Source organism: Muntiacus reevesi, chromosome 3 (assembly GCF_963930625.1).
Source record: "Muntiacus reevesi chromosome 3, mMunRee1.1, whole genome shotgun sequence".
In the NCBI taxonomy this organism is placed as follows: Eukaryota; Metazoa; Chordata; class Mammalia; order Artiodactyla; family Cervidae; genus Muntiacus; species Muntiacus reevesi.
Window position 1 is genome coordinate 141,209,258 of NC_089251.1, and position 23,511 is coordinate 141,232,768.

The window sequence follows — 23,511 nt, forward strand, 5'->3', positions numbered from 1 at the left end:
CCCAAGTTGCAGAATCAGTATGCAGATCAAAACATTTAGCCAGGGACTTCCGTGGTGGTAACAATGGATAAGAATCCACCAGCCAATGTGGGGGACACAGGTTCAAGCCCTGGTCCAAGAAGATCTCACATGCCGCAGGGCAATGAAGACCACAAACTGAAACTATTGACCCCACGTGCAGCTACTACTGAAGCCCACATGCCCAAAAGCCCGTGCTCCACAAGAAAAGCCACTGCAGTGAGATGACAACATCGCAACTAAAGTGCAGCCCCACTCTCTGCAACTGGAGAAAGCCCATATGCAGCAACAAAGACCAAGTGCAGCTGATAATAAAATAAGTAAAAATCACTTGAAAAAAAACTTAGCTATAAATCTAAAGCATACTTCCCACCATGCCACACTACAAATTCACTCATCACACAAATATCAATTGCTGCTCTACCACATGCCAGGCAAGGTTCTAGGTGCTAACAGACCACGTATTCCTTTGTTCCTCTTCCTTTTCTCACCTCTTATCTTTTCTCATCCAACTTTCAGACTGGTGTCTTTTTATCTCATCTACTGTAAGAAGTCATACACATAAACTTTTCTTCTTATGCTGCAGGTACTGGTATTCTCTTGGCATATGAATTTAAGTATGACACATGACTTTAAGTAAATACAAATCCAAATCTACAAAGTGAACATGCTTCTCCTTTTTCATTACTGTAGCTTTTCAAATTAACACCATGACAAACATCAGACAACACTTCGCATCGGAAGTGTAAAAGTCCATTTCCCAAAGGATCACAATGACCTGACCAAATTCATGTGATCCCAATGGAACTAATTTTACTGAAGGAGATGCTGCTTCACCTCATAAGGTTTAATCTGACACTTTTGAAATCATTAACCAATAAAAATAAGCAATTAGCTTCCCAACATATAGAAAAGAAATATGCCTGGAGGAAAAAGATCACTTGATCCATCCCACAAATGAATGGAATTTGGACACTCTATTGAGCATCAGGTCTTGCTCAAGAATAGAATAGTGTAACCTTTCTGCAGGGTAACTTTACAGTACTTCATCAGATTATGAATAAGCCTGTCTACAATGCCTGATTCAGCATCCTGCCCCAGGGAACGTGCACCAGAGAAATTCTTACACAGGTCCATTACAACATGGCTTGTGGTTGTAGACAGTTGAAGTGAATCTAGATTTCTGCCCTGGGAGAGCAGAAGAGTACTGAACATACTCCATAGGGTACTTTCCAACAGTTAGGTATAATGGACTAGACGTTCACAGTCACAGACATAAACCTTTATGTGAGCTGAGTAGCACAACACCATTTATATGAAATAAAATCACACGCCTACAAAACTAAAATACACATATTAGTAAGAACACATACAGATAAAAGATCATGTAAGACACCTTAAAATGGTTGCCTCGTTTGGACAGGGGTGGGAGAACAAGAAGGGGGCTGGAGATAGACAAGAATGAAAGCATCAAACAATGCTGAGGCTTTGCCCAGAGCAGTGATACAGTGTATTACGTCATTGTCATATGTATATCTAATACCCGAATGAGGAAGATAATTAATGGCCTGGTGTTTGTGTCATAGTAACCCTCTGTGCCTGCAGTTCATGTGGAAATTAACAAGATATCAGTCATAATTACCAAAAAATGCTATTGATAGGTGTTTGACTTCTTTTCTACTATTCTGCAGAGTCAATTGAAAATATTGATTTTTACCCCTTACATTTGTTTTATGTGGTAAAGATTCAATTAAATACATGCTATTGAAAAAAAATGCTTTAAAAAAACAAACATTTAAATCCCTTTACCCAGAGCAAACACTTTTGCCGGTTCACAGATAACACGGGAAAAAATAACTACAGTAATTTATGAAATCTTTTAACAGAAACTCTTCAGAAAGTGATCTGTTTTGAAAAAAGAAGATGGCCAAACACCTAGCCAATTTAAAGGTACACCCTTATATTCAAGTTCCTGCTATGTGTGTATAAAAAGAGAAATTTCAATCAGATTTGAATGATTAAGAAGAATAAATATAGTAATAAATTTAAAGTATGGTATTTCACACAGATAGCTTTTAGATTATTTTTCTATGCACGACCCTCACTCTCCAAAATAAGGCAAAGGAAGTTAGTATATTTTTCATACTATCCTTCCCAGTACAGTCAGATCAGATACAGATTAAATTTGGACATCAAATTTGATTTTGAAATAGACTAAAATTTTCTCCAAAGGGGACACTAAAAGCATATTTAGGCCACTGCATTTCAGTTCTAACCAGAATGTTTATCATATTTCAATGCAGTTTTAGAAACAAAACTAAATTATAAAAAAATAATAATAAAAAAATTTTTTAAATTTTTTTAAAAATTAAATTATATTTAATATATTGGGTTGTATATCAATTAATGGATAGATGGTTATTAACTGTTTCCTTAATAGACTGTATTAAGTCCAGCTCATCTGTAAAACATACTGAAATTAAAAAAACTCTGGCAGAATTCAACCTGAATTGCTTTCGCCTTGAAAAAAGTTCTTAAAGACTTCAAAATACCATTTTTTAGACAGCAAAAAGCTCCTGCTATTTAATAGTACTGAACACTGGCAGGAAGAAATTATAAATAACTTCTTACATGCTTAAAAAAATAGCACTTTTCAAGTATTAGAAAAATTCTTTTTATAACTTTCCAATCTTTTCTTTTTGGAAAATGATCTGCATTCTTATTTTATAATCCAGTGAACACTTTATGAACAGAATGTTGGCTATTTGGTGGGGGACGACAGCCTCAGGAACTAATTTCTAGAAAGTGCTGATAACTGAGTGAAGTAGGCTAATATTTAGTCTCCACAAACAAGTATAAAGTCTGAGACTGGGAGTTAAAAAATTTCAGAAAGATATTTTAAAAGGACTTGATAAATTAACACAGTCTAAGAATCAGCTACCTGAGGCCTGGAGATGTTCTAGAATACACCCCACTACTCAAGGGGATAAGAAAGGATTCGATCATCAGTTTGGGAGCTGGACTGCTTGACTTTTAAGAATTTCAGTTCAATTCAGTTCAGTTGCTCAGTTACGTCCGACTCTTTGAGACCCCATGTATTGCAGCACGCCAGGCTTTCCTGTCTAACCTCAATCTCTCCTGATTCAAAGGAAGCTCATAAAAGAAGCTGTAAGTTATTCTTAGAAACAGGAGCCAAATACACAAATATACCTGCAAGAGCTTTCATTCAGGGATCACAATTACACTTTTCATAACTGACAAAAGTGTAAGTTATTTAAAGTATAGAATGTGATGGTTTGACAGGTGGCACCAGAAAGAACCCACCCACCAATGGAGGAGAGGTAAGAGACCCAGGTTCGACTCACGGGTCGGGAAGATCCCCTGGAGGAGGACATGGCAACCCACTCCAGTGTTCTTGCCTGGAGAATCCCATGGACAGAGGAGCCTGGTGGGCTACAGTCCATAAGGTCGCACAGAGTCAGATACTACTTAGCATGAACACTCATTGTGAAAACCCTTTTAATTAATTCAGCAGTCTTTGTAAATCCCTTCAATTTCAAAGTGGAGATTCAAAAATCATATACTTTAGCCAAGTCAAAAGAGGAAGTAAACTCATCTCTTAGCCTCCTTTAACACAAGAAACAAGACTTTTATAAAGGACATTTCTATAGGGACTTCCTTGATGGTCCAATGGTTTCAACTTCATGCTTCCAATGCAGGGGATGCAGGTTTGGTCCCTGGTCAAGAAACTAAGATCCCACATGCCATGTAGTGCAGTCAAAGATAAAAAAAAAAAAAAAAAACAGAGTCATACAGCTTTTAAAAAAAAATTTTTTAAAGACATTCATATGTTGACTTTCAACTCTTAAAAACACCAGAGTAGGAAATAATGTGATTAAGTCCAACTCTCAAAAGATAATTTGGACCATGCTTTCTTTAACTATCAAGAAAATATCTTCTATTTTAAAAATTATCGAAATAAATATGGGGCTACATTCAAAGCCCTAAATCAGAAGAGGAAGATGACAAAGGGAACAGTAGTGTCAAGAAAGTATCCCCCAGCTAACCACCAACTTCTCTTCCAAGTTAAGGAAGACGACAGCAGACCTAAGTACATCTAGTTCAGAAACACACATACTCACATTCTTGGACATACCTTTGCCAACAGCAAGGCAGAGAGGGGCTGACCCTCTGGATTTTGCACAAAAGAAGGAGAGAGGCATCTAGGCTGAGTAACTCCTAGGGATCTGCAGACCTTGTACTTTGACGGCCCTGTAATTTAACTATTACTTGCCAGGAAGTGGCCTTCAAAGAGCCAAAATTATTGGTTTTCTGTTGCCTTTTATGTAGTTTTACTATAGGACAATGGGGATGATGCTATGAAATACCCTATGTGGACATTAGTATCTGATCAATACAAGCAGATGATAAGCGAGCCTTATCAACTTGGCCTTGCAGGAGGAAAGAAAAATATCCTGCCTATAAAACAGAAAAAAAAATTTTTCAAATAAATCATGCCATATCTGAATTATAAAAAGTGCTTCCATCTTAAAAAAAAAAAAAAAAAGTGCACATCTTAAGGAGAGATATACAGCCAAAACAAGGAGCAGGCAGTAAGGGCGTCTTGCTGATGATGCAGGCGGTAGGAACAGTATGTTGCCTTTAATCCTCAGACCTGGAAACCTTGCCTCAAACTGCTCTTTTGAAAAAGAATAATTAATAGTGTCTTGCAGTTTCTCATTTTTTTCCAGTTCACGAAATCAAAAGCACACAAAGAACCCAGGTATTCAAAGCTGGATGAAAAGGTAGATATATTATTTACTTCTGAAAGCAGTGCTGTCACTGAATGTCTGCATCCCATCACGAGTACATTAATAATTTCATAGGAACATAGTTAACTAGACCTCCCCAAAAGAAAAGGACACAGATGCATTTTTAACCTCAGCAAAATAATAGTACTTCATTTTTACAGCCCATAAAACTACTCCTGATATTAAAACTGTATGAGGTAAAGATACTGGTGGGGGTGAGGAAGGAACGCAAAATAACTGCCCTATATCAACACTCACCACTTGTATATGTCCAATGAACATTCCACACCAAACACTGACTCACCCGCAAAAATAAATGAGTGCCCAGGGCTTCCCTGGGGGCTCAGTGGTAAAGATTTCGCCTGCCCATGCAGGAGACACGGGTTCAATCCCTGGTCCAGGAAGATCCCACATGCTGTGGAGCAACTAAGCTCATGAGCCATGGCTATCGAGCCTGTGCTCAGGAGCCCAGGAACCATAACTACTGAAGCCCACGCACCCTTGAGCCCGTGCTCCACAAGAGAGGCCATCGCCGTGAGACGCCCATGCACCGCAACTAGAGAGCAGCCCCTGTTCTCCGCAACTAGAGAAAAACCCGCACGGCAACAAAGATCCAGCACAGCCCAAAGTAAATAAAGAAATATTAAATGGGGGTCCAAAGGAGTTACTGCCCGCCCAGCCCATGCAAAAGTCTTAAACCACTCATCTTTGAATTACTCATCCTTCAAAATTCAGCTCAACCATCCTCTCCTCTATGTAGCTTTCCCTGATCCTGCCCTAAACTGTAGACTTCACAAAGAGACTGCATCTTATTCTTGGTTGTTTTCCCTTAACCTAAGACAGTGCAGAGGGATGGAGGGAGGGAGGATGGGGCAAGTGCCAGAAGTCACATAAAGAAACCCTTTTCCATTGTCTGAATAGCTTCACAGACCAAAAGATCTCTTTAGGGTCAAGTACCAGGTCAGTCAGCACTTAATGAATGAATGCTAACAGCAGTGAGGAAGAGCCTCAGACACAATTAAGTCTCTGAGAAATAGTTTATAAGAAACATAGTTTTGTCCTAATGCTGTAAGATCCTTATTGTCAAATAGTTTAGTCTGATTTACTACACACATGACGTCGTTTTGGTAAAAAGTAAAGGAGGAAGAAATGAAACGTTCATTCTACAGTGTATTCGAGGTTTTCAGCCTCTTGTTTGAAAAATATTCCTGAAAGAGAGACAGATAGGTCTTTTTTCATTTTAAAATTATTTTAATTGAATTGACTTGAAACTTCTTGCAGAAATGATCACATGAAAAAAGTATAAGTAGATTTTGTCTTTAAACACAATCAAAATGCCATAAAGCACACAGTTATCATTATGGGAGTTGAGTTAGAACTGATCATTTAAAGAGGACATGTTTATAAACAAATCAAAATAAACCATGGTTTAGGTTCTAATATTGGAGATTCTAATATTATAATTAATTTTAAGAAAATAGGGGAAATGATCTTACACGATGATTCTAGTCTATGAATCATCAAAAAATTGGTTCTGGAAAATAACATAATTCTTACTGGCAGCAGATAACGACCAAGAATCCTAAGAAGCTCTCTTCCCTGATCAAACCCTCACTTTATAGTATTTAGAGGAAAGTTAATACATTATTGTTTGGGACTAGATTTTCTGAAAAAAATAGGAGTAGTGAAAGTAAAGCAAAATGTAAAAGGCAAGTAGTATAAAATTTATATCTCTATTTATAACTAAGGTTTTGTTGAGCTTTTGAAACATAACTTCAAGGGGATTATTACTGAAAAACGTCACTGCTCTCAAAGGCTTTGACAGGGGGTGATCCTGAATTCTGCCAGTTCTGTCACTTACTGTGTGAGAGCAGGAAAAAAAGGCTATTTAAAAAATTAAAAGTCAGAACACAGCATAAAATAAATGGCCAGGATAGAGTCCATGAAATAATATTCTGTTAATTGTGAGAAGCATACACAGAATATCCATTGAATCAGAAGCAGACTGTCAGAAATCTAACCTGTCAGCAGGTCAGCCATGCTTCCCTTGTCCATCATTCCATCTACGGAGGTTACATGGGGAGGAATAGGGACCATTTCTGTTGGGATAAAATTCCGCTGAGATGTACTGAAACAGCAGTTGCTGTTTACTCAGAGCAAAAAGCAATTTAAGTCAGGTGGTAAGAAGAACAGAGAATTCATTATTAACCTTCCTGCCCACAGCTCTTCTAGGAGAAAAAAAATCCTATTGCTTAAAGAAATTTATGTAAAAGATAGCAAGTGGTACTTTCAGATGTGTATTTAAAAGTTGCCCCAAATAGACTGCTCTGCCATGACAAAGTTTCTATTTTTTTTTTCTACCTTGTTGTGTGGTTTTATTAAGTGCTCCAAGCCTGCATTCACTTACAAGCCTCATCTCTCTCACCTACCTACCTTTCAGACCCTCACAGTCTCTGACGCTCAAACCTTTGGCTGGACAACTCTTACACTTTAGATCTGAATGTAGACATTTAGCTCCGTAAACATTTAGTTTCCTATTCAATCCCTCTCGTCCAGGGGATAAAAGCACCCTCAATTTACTCCACCATGGCACTTCTCAGACTATAATTTAGATGTGGTCTAACTGTCTTTCTCCTCCATTATCCTGTAAGCTTCATGAGGGCAGAGCTTCTCTCTGGCAGCTTCCTCATCGTCTGGCACTTACCAAGTACTCAGTAAACATTTCTGGAAAAAAAAGTGCTTGAGATGGTTCTTAAAAGGGTTCAATCAATAGGAATCTATTCATCAATCCACTGAGGTTAGAAAGTACGTTATGCACTTGGCTACCACAGAGGGTCAATATGAGAAGTCCATTTAAATAACATTTCTGGTCATTCACAAAATCACGGTTACAGACATTAACCATTATGCTACCGAACGTCTGGCAACATCAGCACCCAAGGGATAAATTTCTCCCTGATAGGAAAACATTTATATCTCTAGACAGATAAGCTTCCTTTATCAGATAATGGAAATTATATACCTTAGCACCTGGCATTCCTCACTTAACTGTAAGAAAAGTAAGATCTACAGTCAGTAACTAATGCAATTAACTTATCTTAGATGCCTTATATCACTAATCCTCTGTGCTTTTCAATTTTTTGTCAAAATTAACTTTTGTAATTCTTCATTAATCATTAATCTGTCTTGAGTTCTTTCTCCATTTAAGTTATTACAGAATATTGAGCAGATTTCCCTGTGCTATACAGTAGGTCCTTGCTGGTTATCTGTTTAAATACAGCAGAGTGTACATGTCAATTCCAAACTCCCAATTTATCTCTGGCCCATCATTCCCCCCAGTAACCATAAAGACCAAGAAGTAGTTTGAAGAATGAACCAAGTTCGTTTCATTTGCCCACATTCTGCATTGGGGTGGACACCTTCAAAGTGTCTCCTTTAATCCACCAGTCAAGAAATAGTCTCTTAATTCAATACATGGTATTTGTATCCTGCATTAAAAAACAGTGCTATGTGATCCCATTGGTAATTAGATCACTTGATAATGCTAGAAATTCTCAAATGCCTTTTTTTTTTCTTTTTTGTGTGAGAGACTATCACTGCAATTCCTCATTTCTGGGCAATCCCTGAAGAAGGAAACGGCAACCCACTCCAGTATTCTTACCTGGAGAATTCCATGGACTATATGGTCCATAGGATCATAGAGAGTTAGACACTACTGAACAACTTCGCTTTCCTTCACTTCCACATCTTTACATTTCTTGGAACTTAGAGAATCTACATCTAGCTCCTATAGCCCTTCTGAGTTCTTCAGTCTTGTGTTTAATTTCCCTGGGTCTCCTTCACCCATAAAAATTATGGTCAACAGATAAGAAGGGGATGGAATAAATGAAGTCTCTTACTGAAAGTAGAGGTCAAACATCCACAGTCCTTCACCACTCAAGAGTTACATTAGACCTCTTCCACCTACATCAAGAATTAGTACATAAATACCAATGGTTCGGACTTCCCTGGTGGTTCAGTGATGAAGAATCCACCTGCCAATGCAGGAGACATGGGTTGGATTCCCTGGCCCCAGAAGATTCCATATGCCTTGGGGCAAATGAACCTGTGCAAAACGACTGCTGAGCCTGTGCTCTAGAGCCCAAGGGCTGCAACTACTGAAGTCCACGTGCTCTAGAGCCCATGCTCCGCAACAAGAGAAAGCCACTGCAGTGAGAAAGAAGCCTGTGCACCGCAGTGAAGAGTAGCCCCCCTCACCACAACCAGAGAAAACCCTCACACAGCAAAGAAGACCCAGCAGAACCATAAATAAATAAAAAATAAAAATAAACACCAATGGTTCAATAGTGATTTTATTTTTAATGCTTCTGCTATTATGTTTAATTGTTGAAGTCACTGTCAAAGCATTCTGAGAGGAGGTCAAATATTAACACATATCCTAAAAAATAGAACTAGAACCTACTAACATTTATCTTAAATTTTTTTCAAGAGTTCCTGGATCTAATCTAGCAGCTTAAAGATGCATCATCAAAAGCAAATGATAATGATATTATCCAAAGTATCCATTACAGGCTTCATTATTCAAACAGAAATGCCTGAGGGAGACCTGATCAGTGAAAGTAAGGCAAAAGGAACTACCTTGTACCATACATTTAAACAAAATGTTTAAAAATATACAGGAAAGGATGACTTAAGGAGAAAAATCCCCTAGCAACTCAATCCTGCCAGCACTGGAAATCTTAGAACACTTCTGGGCCTCTAGGACAAATAGAAAGCAATATTTATCTACATTATATTGAACATGGCACAGTGGCAATCAATACAGCAACTTTGGGGATCTTTGATTCTTTTTTTTTTTCTTTCTTTGCTTCTTAAGATTCCTTATTATGGCAGAAACTTTTTCAAAACTGCATAAATAATGCTACTCTTTATTTTGAAGTACATAAATGCAAAAGAGGCCATAATCTCTCAGAACAACACTTAAAATTTATAGTAGCAGAATTAGCTACCAGGGGCAGACTCACCCATTAACAAGCAGCAGTTTAATGCTGACTGTCTCATTGCAATAAATAAGCAATAAATGGATTGCAACGGTGTATTCCTTTGCTAGAGCTGCCATAACAAAGTACAACAGACCAGAGGTTTAAACAACAGAAATTTATTTCCTCATAGTTCTGTAGGATAGAAGTCTAAGAGCAAGTTATGGGGAGCACTGGTTTCACTTGGAGGCCTCTCTCCCCAACTTGCAGATGGCCTCCTTATCATGAGGTCTTCACACGGTACACGGTATTTCTCATGTGTCTGCCTCCAAATGTCCTCTTCTTAAAGGACACCGTGTGTGTGTGCACACTCAATCTTGTCTGACTCTCTTCGACCCCATGGACTGTAGCTTGCCAGGCTCCTCTGTCTTTGGGATTTCCCAGGCAAGAATATTGGGAGTCAGTTGCCATTTCCTACTCCAGGTGATCTTTCCGAACCAAACCCGCATCTCCTGTGTCTCCTGCATTGGCAGATGGACTCTTCACCACTGCACCACCTGGGAATCCCTTAAAGGACACCAGTTTTGTTGGATTAGGGCCTACAGTAAAGACTTCATTATTTAATTACCTCCTTGAAGTCCTTATATCCAAATAGAGCTATATTCTGAGTTACTGGCTAGTTGGGACTTCAACATATAAATTCTGGAGGACAAAATGCAGCCCATGATAGATGACCTGGTCTGCTTAACAAACTGGATTACTTTCACTCAGAGGGAAGTTTATAGCAATACAGGACTTCCTCCAGGAACAAGAAAAGTCTCAAACAAGCAACCTAACCCCACATGTAAAAGAACCAGAAAAAGAAGAACAAATGAAGTCCAAAGTCAACAGGAGGAAGGAAATAAAATAGATTGGAGTGGGGAAAAAATGAAATAGAGACTTAAAAGAGAACAGAATATAAAAAAGAGTGAATACACGTATACATATAACTGATTCATTGTTGTGCAGCAGAAACTAACCCCATATTGTAAATCAACTATATGCCAATAAAAAAATTTTTTTAAAAGAAAATACAGGCAGTACACTCTTTGACATCTGTCTTCATATTATCTTTCTGAATGTATCTCCTCAGACAAAGGAAGCAAAAGTAAAAATAAATAAATGGGACTACAACAGACTAGAAAGTTTCTGCACAATATAAGAAACTATTAACAAAATGAAAAAACAGCCTATTGTACAAGAGAAGATATCTGCAAATCATACACTCAATAAGAGATTAGTATCCAAAATATACAATCAACTCATAAAATTCAACAGTGAAAAAACTAATAACCCAATAAAAATATAAGCAAAGGAAACATTTTTCCAAAGAAGACATACAGATGGCTAATAAGCACAGGAAAAGTTGTTCACTATCACTGTGTAACGCAAATCAATGCAATCAAAGCAAACACAATGAGCTATCACCTCATGCCTATGAGAATGATTATTATGAAAAAGGCAAGAAATAACAAGTGCTGGCAAGGATATAGGAAAAAAGAAACCCTCACACACTGTTGGTGGGAATGTGAACAGGTGGAAAATACTATGGATATTCCTCAAAAAGTTAAGAACAGAACTACCATATGCTCCAGCTATTCTACTTCTGGGTTTTTATCAAAAGAATACAAAAGCAGTCATGCAAAAAAATATACACATCCATACATTCATGACAACATTATGTACAATAGCCAAGATATGGAGACAACCTAAGTGCCCTTCAACAGATGAATGGATACAAAACATGTGGTGTATACATACTCACAATGAAATACTACTCAGTCATGAGAAAGATGAAATCTTGCCATTTATGACAAGACAGATGGACTTTGAAGGTATTGTGATAAGTGAAATGTCAGACGGGGAAAGACAAATACCATATGATTTCATTCACATGTAGAATATTTGAGACAAACTAAATAAATAAAGCAAACCAAACAAAAATGAAGAAGTAGATACAAAGAACAGAGTGGGGCTAACAGAGGGGAAGGAGCAGGAACAGAGTGAAGCATGAAAAGGATAAAGGGGATTAACTGCACTGTGACCAGTGGCAACTAAGTTTTGGGTGGTGAGCTGGCTATAGTGTATACATGAGTAGAAATCTAATGTGGTACACTGTGCAACTTGTATAATGTTACAAACCAATGTCACTAATAAAATTTTTTTAAAGGATAATTTTATTTTTTTAATTAATTAATTTATTTTAATTGCAGGCTCATTCATTTACAATATTATAGTGGGTTTTGCCATACATTGACATGAATCAGCCATGGGTATACATGTGTCCCCCATCCTGAACCCCCCTCTCCCCTTCCCATCCCATCCCTCAGGGTCATCCCAGTGCACCAGCTTGAGTGCCCTGTTTCATGCATTGAACTTGGACTGGTGATCTGTTTCACACCTGGTAATAGCACATGTTTCAGTGCTATTCTTTCAAATCATCCCACCCTTGCCTTCTCCCACAGAGTCCAAAAGTCTGTTCTTTATATCTGTGTCTCTTTTGCTGTCTCACATATAGGGTCATCATTACCATCTTTCTAAATTCCATATATATGCGATAATATACTGAATTGGTGTTTTTCCTTCTGACTTATTTCACTCTGTATAATAGGCTCCAGTTTCATCCACCTCACTGGGCCTTCTTCTGCATTTTCTTTGTGTGTTAGTTGCTTAGTCAGGTCCGATTCTTTTCAACCCCAAGGACTATAGCCTGCCAGGCTTCTCTGGCCATGGAGTTCTCCAGGTGAGATTACTGGAGTGGATTGACATTCCCTTCTCCAAAGGATCTTCCAGACTCAGGGATCAAACCCTGGTCTCCTGTATTTTCTTTACATCATTAAAAATAGGACTTCCCTGCCTGCCAATGCAGGGGACATAGGTTCGATCCCTGGTGTGGGAATATTTCATATGCCACGGAGCAGCTAAGCGCGTGCACCGGAGAGCCCATGCACCGCAACAAGAGAAGCCACCACAATAGAAGCTCAGGCACCACAACCAAGTGTAGCCCTCGCTCACAGCAACTAGAGAAAGCCTACGCAAAGCAATGAAGACCCTTGTGCAGGCAAAAATTTTAAACAAATAAATAAACTGAAATAATTGACTAAAATAGCTAAATTGCTTTGTCTCACTTAATGTGAAGAGATGAGCAATCACTAGAATTATGCCCAGCTCCCTTGTAAGCTGAGACTCCAGTGATCAAAGCAGCAACAGAAGAAGACTCCAGACAGACAGTACAGCCTGAACGCCAGCACATAACCGAATGTCAAGAGGTCTCAGGCTGGAAATGATCACACAGGATTTAAATTGGATAAAATGGGTAAAGGGCTTAGCAGAGGTCCTATTACTAGTACGACTGCAGCTGAAAGCCTTCCTTCTACAGACTCTGGAAACTAGGAAATGCAGCATTGAGCCTAAGAGTTAGCAGCATCTGAAAGAAACAGAACCCTGAGATGGAGAGCCAAGTTACTCATCATTTCTAGCTCTTTTGGACGCAAACCCAGAAAACATGCCTCAGTTGGCAGCCTCAGCACAAGTCTGAGACCAAAGGCCTGAATTCCGAAAAACCAGGGCCTTCCCTTGCCCAGATGTGTGCGAGGAATTCCAGCAGTGAGACTAAAGGGCGGAGAGCAGGAGAGAAGAGGGTTGGGGCAGGGGTTAGCACTGAGCTACATGACCAGCTAACCTAGGTCAAGAGTCAAGCCTACTGGGTTGGGAAAATCTCCTGGAGAAGGAAATGGCAACCCACTGCAGTATTCTTGCCTGGAAAATTCCATGGACAGAGGAGCATGGCAGGCTACAGTCCACGGGGTTGCAAAGAGTTGGACCCAACTGAGCACACCCACATACATACATACATACATACATATGGAGAGAGAGAGAATCTGTGTGTGGAAAATTTGGTTATTTACAGTATATAATCTTACTATCTTGCACTTCGAGGTAATATTCTTCTTAGATTTCTTTCCTAAATAAAATTTTTTTTCTGTTATATGTTGATGTTTGGCAGAAATCAATACAACACTGTAAGGTAATTATTCTTCAACTAAAAACAAATCATTTTTTTAATTTTTATTTTTCTGTTATTAAAAAAAAGAAGAGTCAAACCAACTCAGAAGCCAACATGAAAGCCTGGATGGAAGTCAGGATGGCCTGCCCTGGGCTGCAGTGAAGGCAAATTTGCCTCAGTCTTCTGCAGCCACAGTTCTGAACTCTTTCTCTGATTCATGCACAAAAGGAAAATAGGGCAGGAGCCCTATTCTCCTCCACATGTTGCGTCTTATAAACCCAATTTTGAGTTCAAATCTCCAAACGTGAAGAGCTAAAAAAACACTCAAGAGAACACGACTGAAATTCCCCCTCCGAATCCAGTGACTCGGGATGGGCAGCTTGCCTTCCATCCACTGATGGGTGGTTCAAGCTTCTTCAAGAGAAGGGGCTCACTGGTTTTCACTCGCACCAGGGGTTCGATGCTTTCCTGCTCCCCATCCTTTGCTCTGCCACTTTCCCACGTGGAATGTACCTTTCTCCCTCCCACATCTTTCTGTAGCAGACCCTGACATGCCGTGCCCACATGCCTTCAGCAGGCACCTCGACACGCTGAAGGCAGGTGACGAGAAATACCTAACACTCTTGGCTTTTTTCTACCTCACAGGAGGCAAGAGCAACAAGCTGAAGAGGTACCACTCCCAGAAACAGCCCTTAATCAACAACAGACTGCAGTCAGTGGACAAAACTCCAGTTTTATCCATCCTCAGTTGGATAATATTCTGGCATGTTCTAGAGAATGAACCCAAGGACTCCCAGGATTTCCTCAGTGGGAATGAGCCCCAGTTGGGCACATGGGGAATCTCTCTTTTATTTCTTTTTTCATTTATTTTTATTAGTTGGAGGCTAATTACTTTACAATATTGTAGTGGTTTTTGCCATACACTGATATGAATCAGCCATGGATTTACATGTGTTCCCCATCCCAATCCCCTCTCCCGAAATCTCTCTTTTAAAGCTCCCACCCCGTCCACATCTCACTCCTTAACTCCCTGAAGGCATTTTCTGGAAATCCTGCCTCAGGATCTGCTACCAGGGGAACCAAACCCAAGACGGCATCCTTTAAGACAAATATTAAATCTCATCTTCCCCATAAAACCTTCCAGCACCAAGGCCTCCCAAGTCACTCCCTATCATATTTAATACAATTTATATATATTTTATTCTCTTTTGTGGGCTCTTAGAGAGGAGGAATTCTTTTACACAGTCCTGAAACCCCTGGGTTGCTCAGCACAGTATCTTAATGCAAACTAGATGCTCAATAAACGTGTGCTGGCTGAACAAAGAATAAATTAATCATATTAATCAGCATGAAAGCCAGGATTTTTATTTAATCTAGCTGAAACTACATCAATGTAGCTGTTTCCTTCTTTCTTTCTTTTTATATTATTTTTTGTGATTTTGTTTGCTCATTTTTTTTTTCAATTATTTATGTATTAATCTATTTTTGCTGTGCTGGGTCTTCACTGCTGCACAGGCTTTTCTCTAGCTGCGTCGAGCAGGAGGCGGCAACTCTCTGCTCGAGGTGTTCCAGCTTCTCGTTGCAGTGGCTTCTCTTGTTGCACAGGACAGCCTCAAGGGTGCACAGGCTCCAGTCGTTGTGGCATACGGGCTCAGCAGTCACACTTCCTGGGCTCTAGAGCGCAGGCTCAATAGCTGTGGTGCACAGGCTTAGCTGCTCTGCAGCATGTCGGATCTTTCTGAACCAGGAATCAAAATTGTGTCTCTTGCACTGACAGGCATTTTATTCACCTCTGAGCCACCAAGGAAGCCCCTCTTCTTTTAAAACCACTGCATGAACTACTTTTCATAAGCAAACCACTGTGTGGATGCATTTCTTTAAATCAGCATTTTCTAGATATTCATCTTAAGTCAAATACCCCTGAATCCCCCCACATCAGAACAAAGCCATTATCCTCCCAGGGAGATGAAGCAATAAAGAAGGGTGTCCTCCATACAGAAGGCTAACAAACACATGAAAAGATGCTCAACATCACTCATTATCAGAGAAATGCAAATAAAAACTACAATGAGGTACCATCTCACGCCAGTCAGAATGGCTGCTATCAAAAAACCTACAGACAATAAATGCTGGAGAGGGTGCAGAGAAAACGGAACCCTCTCACACTGTTGGTGGGAATGCAAACTAGTACAGCCACTACGGAGAACAGCATGGAGATTCCTTAAAAAACTGGAAATAGAACTGCCACACAACCCAGCAATCCCACTGCTGGGCAAACACACCAAGGAAACCAGAATTGAAAGAGACATGTGTACCCCAATGTTTACTGCTGCACTGTTTACAATAGCCAGGACATGGAAGCAACCTAGATGTCCATCGGCAGACGAATGGATAAGAAAGCTGTGGTACATATACATAATGGAATATTACTCACCCACTAAAAAGAATGCATTTGAATCAGTTCTAATGAGGTGGATGAAACTGGAGCCTATTATACAGAGTGAAGTAAGTCAGAAAGAAAATCACCAATACAGCATATTAACGCAAATAAATGGAATTTAGAAAGATGGTAATGATGACCCTATATGTGAGGCAGCAAAAAAGACAGAGATGTAAAGAACAGTCTTTTGGACTCTGTGGGAGATGGCGAGGGTGGGATGATTTGAGAGAACAGCATTGAAACATGTATATTATCATATGTGAAACAGATCGCCAGGCCAGGTTCGATGCCTGAGACAGGGTGCTCAGGGCTGGTGCACTGGGATGACCCAGAGGGATGGGCTGGGGAGGGAGGCGGGAGGGGGGTTCAGGATGGTGAACACATGTACACCTATGGCTGATTCGTGTCAATATATGGCAAAAATCACTACAATACTGTAAACTAATTAGCCTTCAATTAAAATAAATTCAATAATTTTAAAAAAGAGACCAAAGACCGCACAAGTTGTTCATCCACACCCTTCCCCTGCACTTCCCCTAGAGTGATCATTCACGACAGAACTCTGCTCACAGTGCAGTGTGGAAAGCAAACCACAGATAGCTGATAACTACACATGCATGATTGTTTAGCTTGGTACCTGCTTGACAATAATGATACAGCTTTTAGTATTCCACCCCTCATTCAAAATCAGAGTTGCTTTTGTCAGTTCACTTAGTTGCCATGAAGCAAAGCCCTTACTCTCCAAGCTGCTTTAGGTCTACTCCTCAGTTTTAAGCTACAACCATCTAATATTGATGTCGCACATAGATTTCACCCAGCTGGAGCTTTCCTGATTGTTCAAGACAAATGTACAGCAGAGGCTTGTAAGACTCCCTTATTCTCTCATTGGATAGTGTTCTCTCAGGAACAAACTGCTGTCTTACTGCACCTGAGGCATCCTGAGATTTCTTCCCTCTCTGTGCCAGGCAAAGGCCAGAAGGACTGCATGGATTTCACTTTACAATAAACAGGAGAGCATGCTGAAGGCTTCAGCAGCCACATCAGACACAATCAAATGGAAAGTTAAATATCCAGTCAATCACTTACAAGTCTTGTCATGCTCTTTAATGGATTTCGGGTAAGCAGCTGGAGAAGGACCAAATGTATTGCAAATAGGTTTTTAACTTTAAAAAAGTATGTTGTCTGAATTCTCAGTGCTCATTACCTTGAATGCATATCAACCCTGGCCTGTCAAATTGTCCTCAAGTTTTCCTTCAGTCTAAGTTTCAGCAAAGTAAAGATCACAGAGTATACTACCCTCATGTACAAAAATGAGAAAAAAAAAAAGTACTGACAGAAAACAAAGCAAAGACTTACTGTGCTTTTCTTATTAGATCATGAGTTCCATTAGGTCACTGATTCTTTTTCAATCCTAAATTCCCCAACATCCAGCCCCATAACTGCCTGGCTGTGGCAATAATAATTAAGCATAATACAAACATATATTGAATGTGCTAATCAACTCAGGTGCCATTATAAGATACCATAAAGTGGGTGCTTTAAACAACTAGAGACCTATTTCTCACACTTCTGGAGACTTTCCAAGAACAACATTCTGGCTGATTCTATTCCTGGTGAGGGCTCCCTTCTTGGCTTACAGACGACTGCCTTCTTGCTGTGTCCTCACATGGTAGAGAGAGAGAGACAGCAAGCTCTCTGGTGTCTATCTCATAATAACACTAATCTTATTAGATCAAGTCTCCACCATATGACCTCATTCAATCTTAATTACCTCCTTAGAGGCTCTGTCTCTAAATACAGTCATGTTTCAGGTGAAGGTTTCAACATAGAAATTTTAGGGGGAATTCATTCCACAGCATTAAGCATGTCTTTCCAATTAGCAGACATGTATAAGTACCACACATTATCTCAGTTAGTCCTTATAGCAACACATAGCTTAAAAAGGAAACTAAAGCTTAGGAAGCTAAGCATCCAGGCCCCATCTCTTCCCTGTACTTCAGACTGCTCTATCCACCTACCACGTAGAAATGTCCCAGAGCCCTCAAATCAATGATGTCTACCCTGATTTCACATTCTTTTCTCTTTACCATTTAACCTATTTGTTCCTTGTGCCCATTTCAACTTGATACCATCTTCTACCCAGTTATGCAATCAAGGTACCCAATAACTTTAAGTCTTTTTTCTGCCTTGTCACCGACATCAAAACTATCCTAATGATTTTTATCCATCGAAGATTTCTTAAAAGCATTCCCTCTCCATGGCTTTTAGCACTTCTTGAGAATAGAACTTGTGTTTATTCCCCTTACTTCATTTTTCACAGTCTAGGCTATAATAGCCAAGCACTTAAGCATGACATACAAGATCTTCCATGAGCTGAGCTGTCCCTGGATCTACCTCTCCTGACTTATCTCCCTCTGCATCCATCTTGTAATTTACCAAGAAATTCAACAAAATTTAACTTGCTACACTGCCGCATGGCCCTGTCTCCACAGCATACACTCTCTGCTCTGCCTGGAATACAGTTCTCCATTTTCTCTCTCTCCAATCCATGCCTAACACTTCTCTTCCTCACTAGCACTTGCCTTCCAAGATTTAGTTCAAGCATCATCCTTCCTAAGATGCCTTCCCACACTCATTCAGCTCTTCAGTGCCTCCACAGCATTCCATGTTTATCACCAGCACAATGAATTTCACACTCCAGCAAAATTATATATTTATCTACTGGTTTCTCCCAAGTAATAAGCTCCTTAAGGCAAGGGCTGCTCACAGTAGGTGCTCAACTTGTTTCCTCTGCATGTTAAATATTAGTGGTAAATAATTTTTGGATGTGTCTACAGACCTCTATCCATCCTAAAGGAGATCAGCCCTGGGTGTTCATTGGAAGGACTGATGCTGAAGCTGAAACTCCAATACTTTGGCACCTCATGTGAAGAGCTGACTCTTTGGAAAAGACCTTGATGCTGGCAGGGATTGGGGGCAGGAGGAGAAGGGGACAACAAAGGATGAGATGATTGGATGGCATCACCGACTCGATGGGCATGAGTTTGAGCAAACTCCTGGAGTTTGCAATGGACAGGGAGGCCTGGCGTGCTGTGATTCATGAGGTCACAAAGAGTCAGACACGACTGAGTGACTGAACTGACTAAACTGACTGACTGACAGACCTCTAAGTACCCTGGATATCCCCATATGATCCTTTCTCAGTCATCTGGGATGCTGTGCTATGGCCAGGATGTTTTAATCACAGAGCAATGTTGGTTGCTATCACCAAGGTACAGTCTGATATGACAGCATCCATTGCAGTAAGAGTTAAAGGAACAGAAGATCTAAACAAACTAAAATTAGCTATATCTTATTACTCAACACAGTCTAAGTATTGGCAAGACAAATCTCTCAGGCAGGCACAGTGCTGACCCAGCATGGTGAAAAGGAACTCAACTAATACTCAGCAGACTCAGAGAAGAAAACTTGCAATATCTATAACACAGGAAATTCTGAGTTCTGCTGATTCATCCTGACTTAAAGCTGCAATTACACTTGAGTAAGGAGTACCCAAGCTGACTCCGCATTTTTTTTTTTCTGCAGAGCTCTCAGAATTTGGCACACAAGAAATTTAATAGTTGTTCTTTAGAGTCTTTTGCAATTTCTCAGATATTGAACTGTGGTCACCTACATTGCAGTGTCTAATAGCATTACGTGGTATCTTTCTGGCAAAAATGCAGTCTTAGTCAACATACTGATGAGAGTTTAAGATATTGACTGGAGCTTCTCAAACTACAGAAAACCATGCAGGAATGCTCCTTCACCAAAGAAATATTCGCTGCTGGCTCAATTAGAGACTAAAGAGTCCTGCTTAAGGCAACAGCTCTTGCTCATGCTTTGAACAAAGACATCTGGGCAACTGGTTCCAACTTGAGAAATAGCATTTAAATATCAACATAAACACGTGCTCAGAGGAAAATCAGGTAAATCTTCATCAGGATCAAAATTGCTAAGAAAGTGTATTAGAGCAAATTAGGAAGCAAAGAACATTCTCAAAATAGGTTTTGCAAGTCGTCATTTTCTTTACTCTTCAAGCAAAAGTCATGTGAACTGCATATTGAAAGGTAAAGTGGAATTTCTAGACTGAAGTCCAATTATACTTGAGTCAGTAACTTATTATGCTTGCTATATATATATAGTAGAGATTGTAGTTAGCACTTAATTAGCTAGCATCACTTCAAATATTTATCCCATTTAAAATCACATTTAAGTACTCCATTTGAGATTTTTAATACATTAAATGTCTCTTCTTTCAGCAAAAGAAAAGAATTAACTTCAGGCTTTATATTTTTCTTTAGGTTCTATACGACATATAGTTAGCTAAAAAATATCAGTTGCTTCAACAACAGATATTATTTTGACAAAACTATTATCAGGAAGTAGAGTTTTATCACAATTATTTCTTGACAAGATCATAACTAAATACTTACTTGTTCAATGTGAGGTCAAGAATGAATTTGGAGCCAAACGCTTCAATCTGGAAGCTTGCCTGGGCCAGATGGACAGCCTATGGATTCAAAAAGACAGAAAGAACCTTAGTTTACTTTCATATCTTTAAAGCTGATTATATTGATATCAAGAATGATATTCAATAAGAAGAACATTCTATGGACTGATTCATTTTTTTATGGATCCCTATAAAATAATTCATTTCTTTAAAAACAGAACAGGTGTATCGTCATGGTTTTACTTGGAAGGCCTAAATATCTGTTCGGCAAGAAACTAATAAAAGTCCTTTAAAAAAAGAATCCATCTTGATAAAAATTAAGAGCAGATTCAACTGAACTTTCAAAGTGACTGTGATGAATTATGCAAAAGTCTGACTAATTAAAGCTTGATTTCAGCCTATTTTGTGCACAAAGCTAACCAATTCTTTCTGCACACCTAAATGAAAACTCATGTCAGCGTTCTGCTCTTCATCAGGAATTGGAACTTTCTCTAAATGAATTATCAGCAGAATGTCCCAGTAAAAAAAAAAAAAAAAACCTTTCAATTTCAGAAAGCACATCAGACCAGGCCCTCTGTGGATACTGAGAGTTTCTGTCCCCTTTTGAAGTCACACATTTACAAATACTGTCCTCATTGTGATTTAACCCAAAATGTAAAGATAATCTCATCTCAACATGAGTCATACATTCTAGGTATTAAAGGGGCTTCCCAGCTGGTGCTAGTGGTAAAGAACCCACCTGCCAATGCAGGAAACATAACAGATTCGGGTTCAAGTTCTGGATGGGGAAGATCCCCTGGAGAAGGGCATGGCAACCCACTCCAGTATTCTTGCCTGGAGAATCCCATGGACAGAGAAGCCCGGTGGGTTATGGTCCTAAAGATTAGAATAGCTCACAGAAGCATCTTGAATAATATAAATCAACAAATCAATGAAGTTTTGTTAAAGTATTATCTAAGAAAAAACTCTCCTTTGTCACCCTGTCAGGAAAAAAAGAACAAAGATAAATGTAACATAACCCACCCCCCCCACCCGCCTTGCTCACAAACATCCTTCCTCCAGACTTGATTCTGAAGGCACAGTGGGTGTCCTCTATGAAGTGTTACATGCATAGCAACCAGACACTTTTCACTCCCACTCTCCTCAATGCCACTGCTTGTTCCTCTTGCCTTCCTCTTCCACTTCCCATTATCAAAATCCTACTCTTCCTTCAAGGGCAGACCAATGACATTACTTTCCAGGAAGCCTTCTTCACACACACCTGCTGGGAATGAACTTGAGGCTTCAGAAGCACTGTGCCCTCCCTCCACAGTGATGGATGATCACTTTCCATTATGGAGGGTTTGCTTCACAGCTGATATCACAGGGGTCTTGCAAACATCTGTATATTAACCATTCTTCCCCAAAATATATGAACTTTCAACTAATTAACCAAATATTTATAATCAGGGCTATTTCAACATGCCAAATCCATAAAATACTATAAGTAAACCATGACTTCAACTTCTTGTCAAGCATAACTGCTGATCTGATAGTCACTCAATAATCAGCAAATAAAATTAAGAGGAAATTAACATATTAAATTTTCAATACAGAAGAATGAGAAGGTGCCTCAATCCTTAATACCATGGGATATCATGTCATACCCCACACAACCATGTAGAACAGGGTCATTATCCTTGATTTGAGCTTCCTATACTCAGACAACTCCTTGAGAAACTTCTGCCTTGTGAAGTGTGGTCTCTGTCATCTGCAGCAAAACTGCTATTCACCTAATATAACTATCACAAAGTCTTTCATCTAAATTCATTTTGTGTCTTGAAGCACTAATTTCTGCATGAATATTTTTACTTGATGAATAATTTGTATAAGGGAAAATTTTTCATCTCTGGGTCCCAAAAGCTTAAGAAAACAGCTTTTGTTCCTGGGAATAAGACACGTCCCTTAGGCATACTTTCTCTTAAGAATATTAAATAGTAGAGAAGAGTTCATTAAAGGCACTCTGGCTTAAAAGAGCTGCTAAATGTACTTGTTTGAGCATCTTTATAAACAAGAACATACTGTGGTAAAAAGAGAATAGCTATACATAAAACAAAAACTACACATAGGGACTTCCCTGGTGGTACAGAGGGTAAGAATCTGCCTGCCCACGCAGGGGACATGAGTTCAATCCCTGGTCCGAGGAGATTCCACATGCAGCAGAGCACTTAAGCCTACGCCCCACAACCACTGAAGCCCACACACTCTGGAGCCTGGGCTCCACAACAAGAGAAACCACCGCAGTAAGAAGCCTGTGGACAACAGGGAAGAGTAGCCTCAGCTCATCACAGCTAGAGAAAGCCTGCTAGCAGCAAGACCAGCACGACCGAAAATAAACAACTTTTTTAGTACTGAAGAAAAAACTACACATAAATCATGACATCGAAACAAACGGTGCAAAACTTCCAAATGAGTATTCCAAGGAAAAGTGTTTATAATTCAAACTTAGATAAAGCTGTGTATGTCTGTAACTAATCTACAGAACCTGCCAGTGACCCAGCAAAAGACTCATTTTATAGCAAATAAGCACTGAGACAAGTACAAACCCCAAGAAAACTCTGTTGCAAAATAACGTAGCCGGGTAAGAACTGCTCGTGTGAATGCGTGTGCGTTAGTCCCTGAGTTGTGTCCAACTCTTTGCGGCCCCATGGACTGTAGCCCTCTAGGCTCCTCTGTAACTGCTTACTCCA

General features: G+C 39.5%; 1 protein-coding gene across 5 annotated transcripts in view; it reads right to left on the minus strand.

Moving 5' to 3' along the window:
• Window positions 1–23,511, minus strand: part of ADAM23 (ADAM metallopeptidase domain 23) — a 179,645-nt gene that overhangs the window by 114,517 nt on the left and 41,617 nt on the right. For all 5 annotated transcript variants that reach the window (XR_010662199.1, XM_065927689.1, XM_065927687.1 and 2 more), the window contains exon 3: window positions 20,766–20,842. Coding sequence is in view for 4 of the 5 variants with exons in the window: in XM_065927689.1 (XP_065783761.1) it covers window positions 20,766–20,842 (77 nt within the window). In the remaining variant the exon portion in view is untranslated. The remainder of the gene's footprint in view (window positions 1–20,765; window positions 20,843–23,511) is intronic.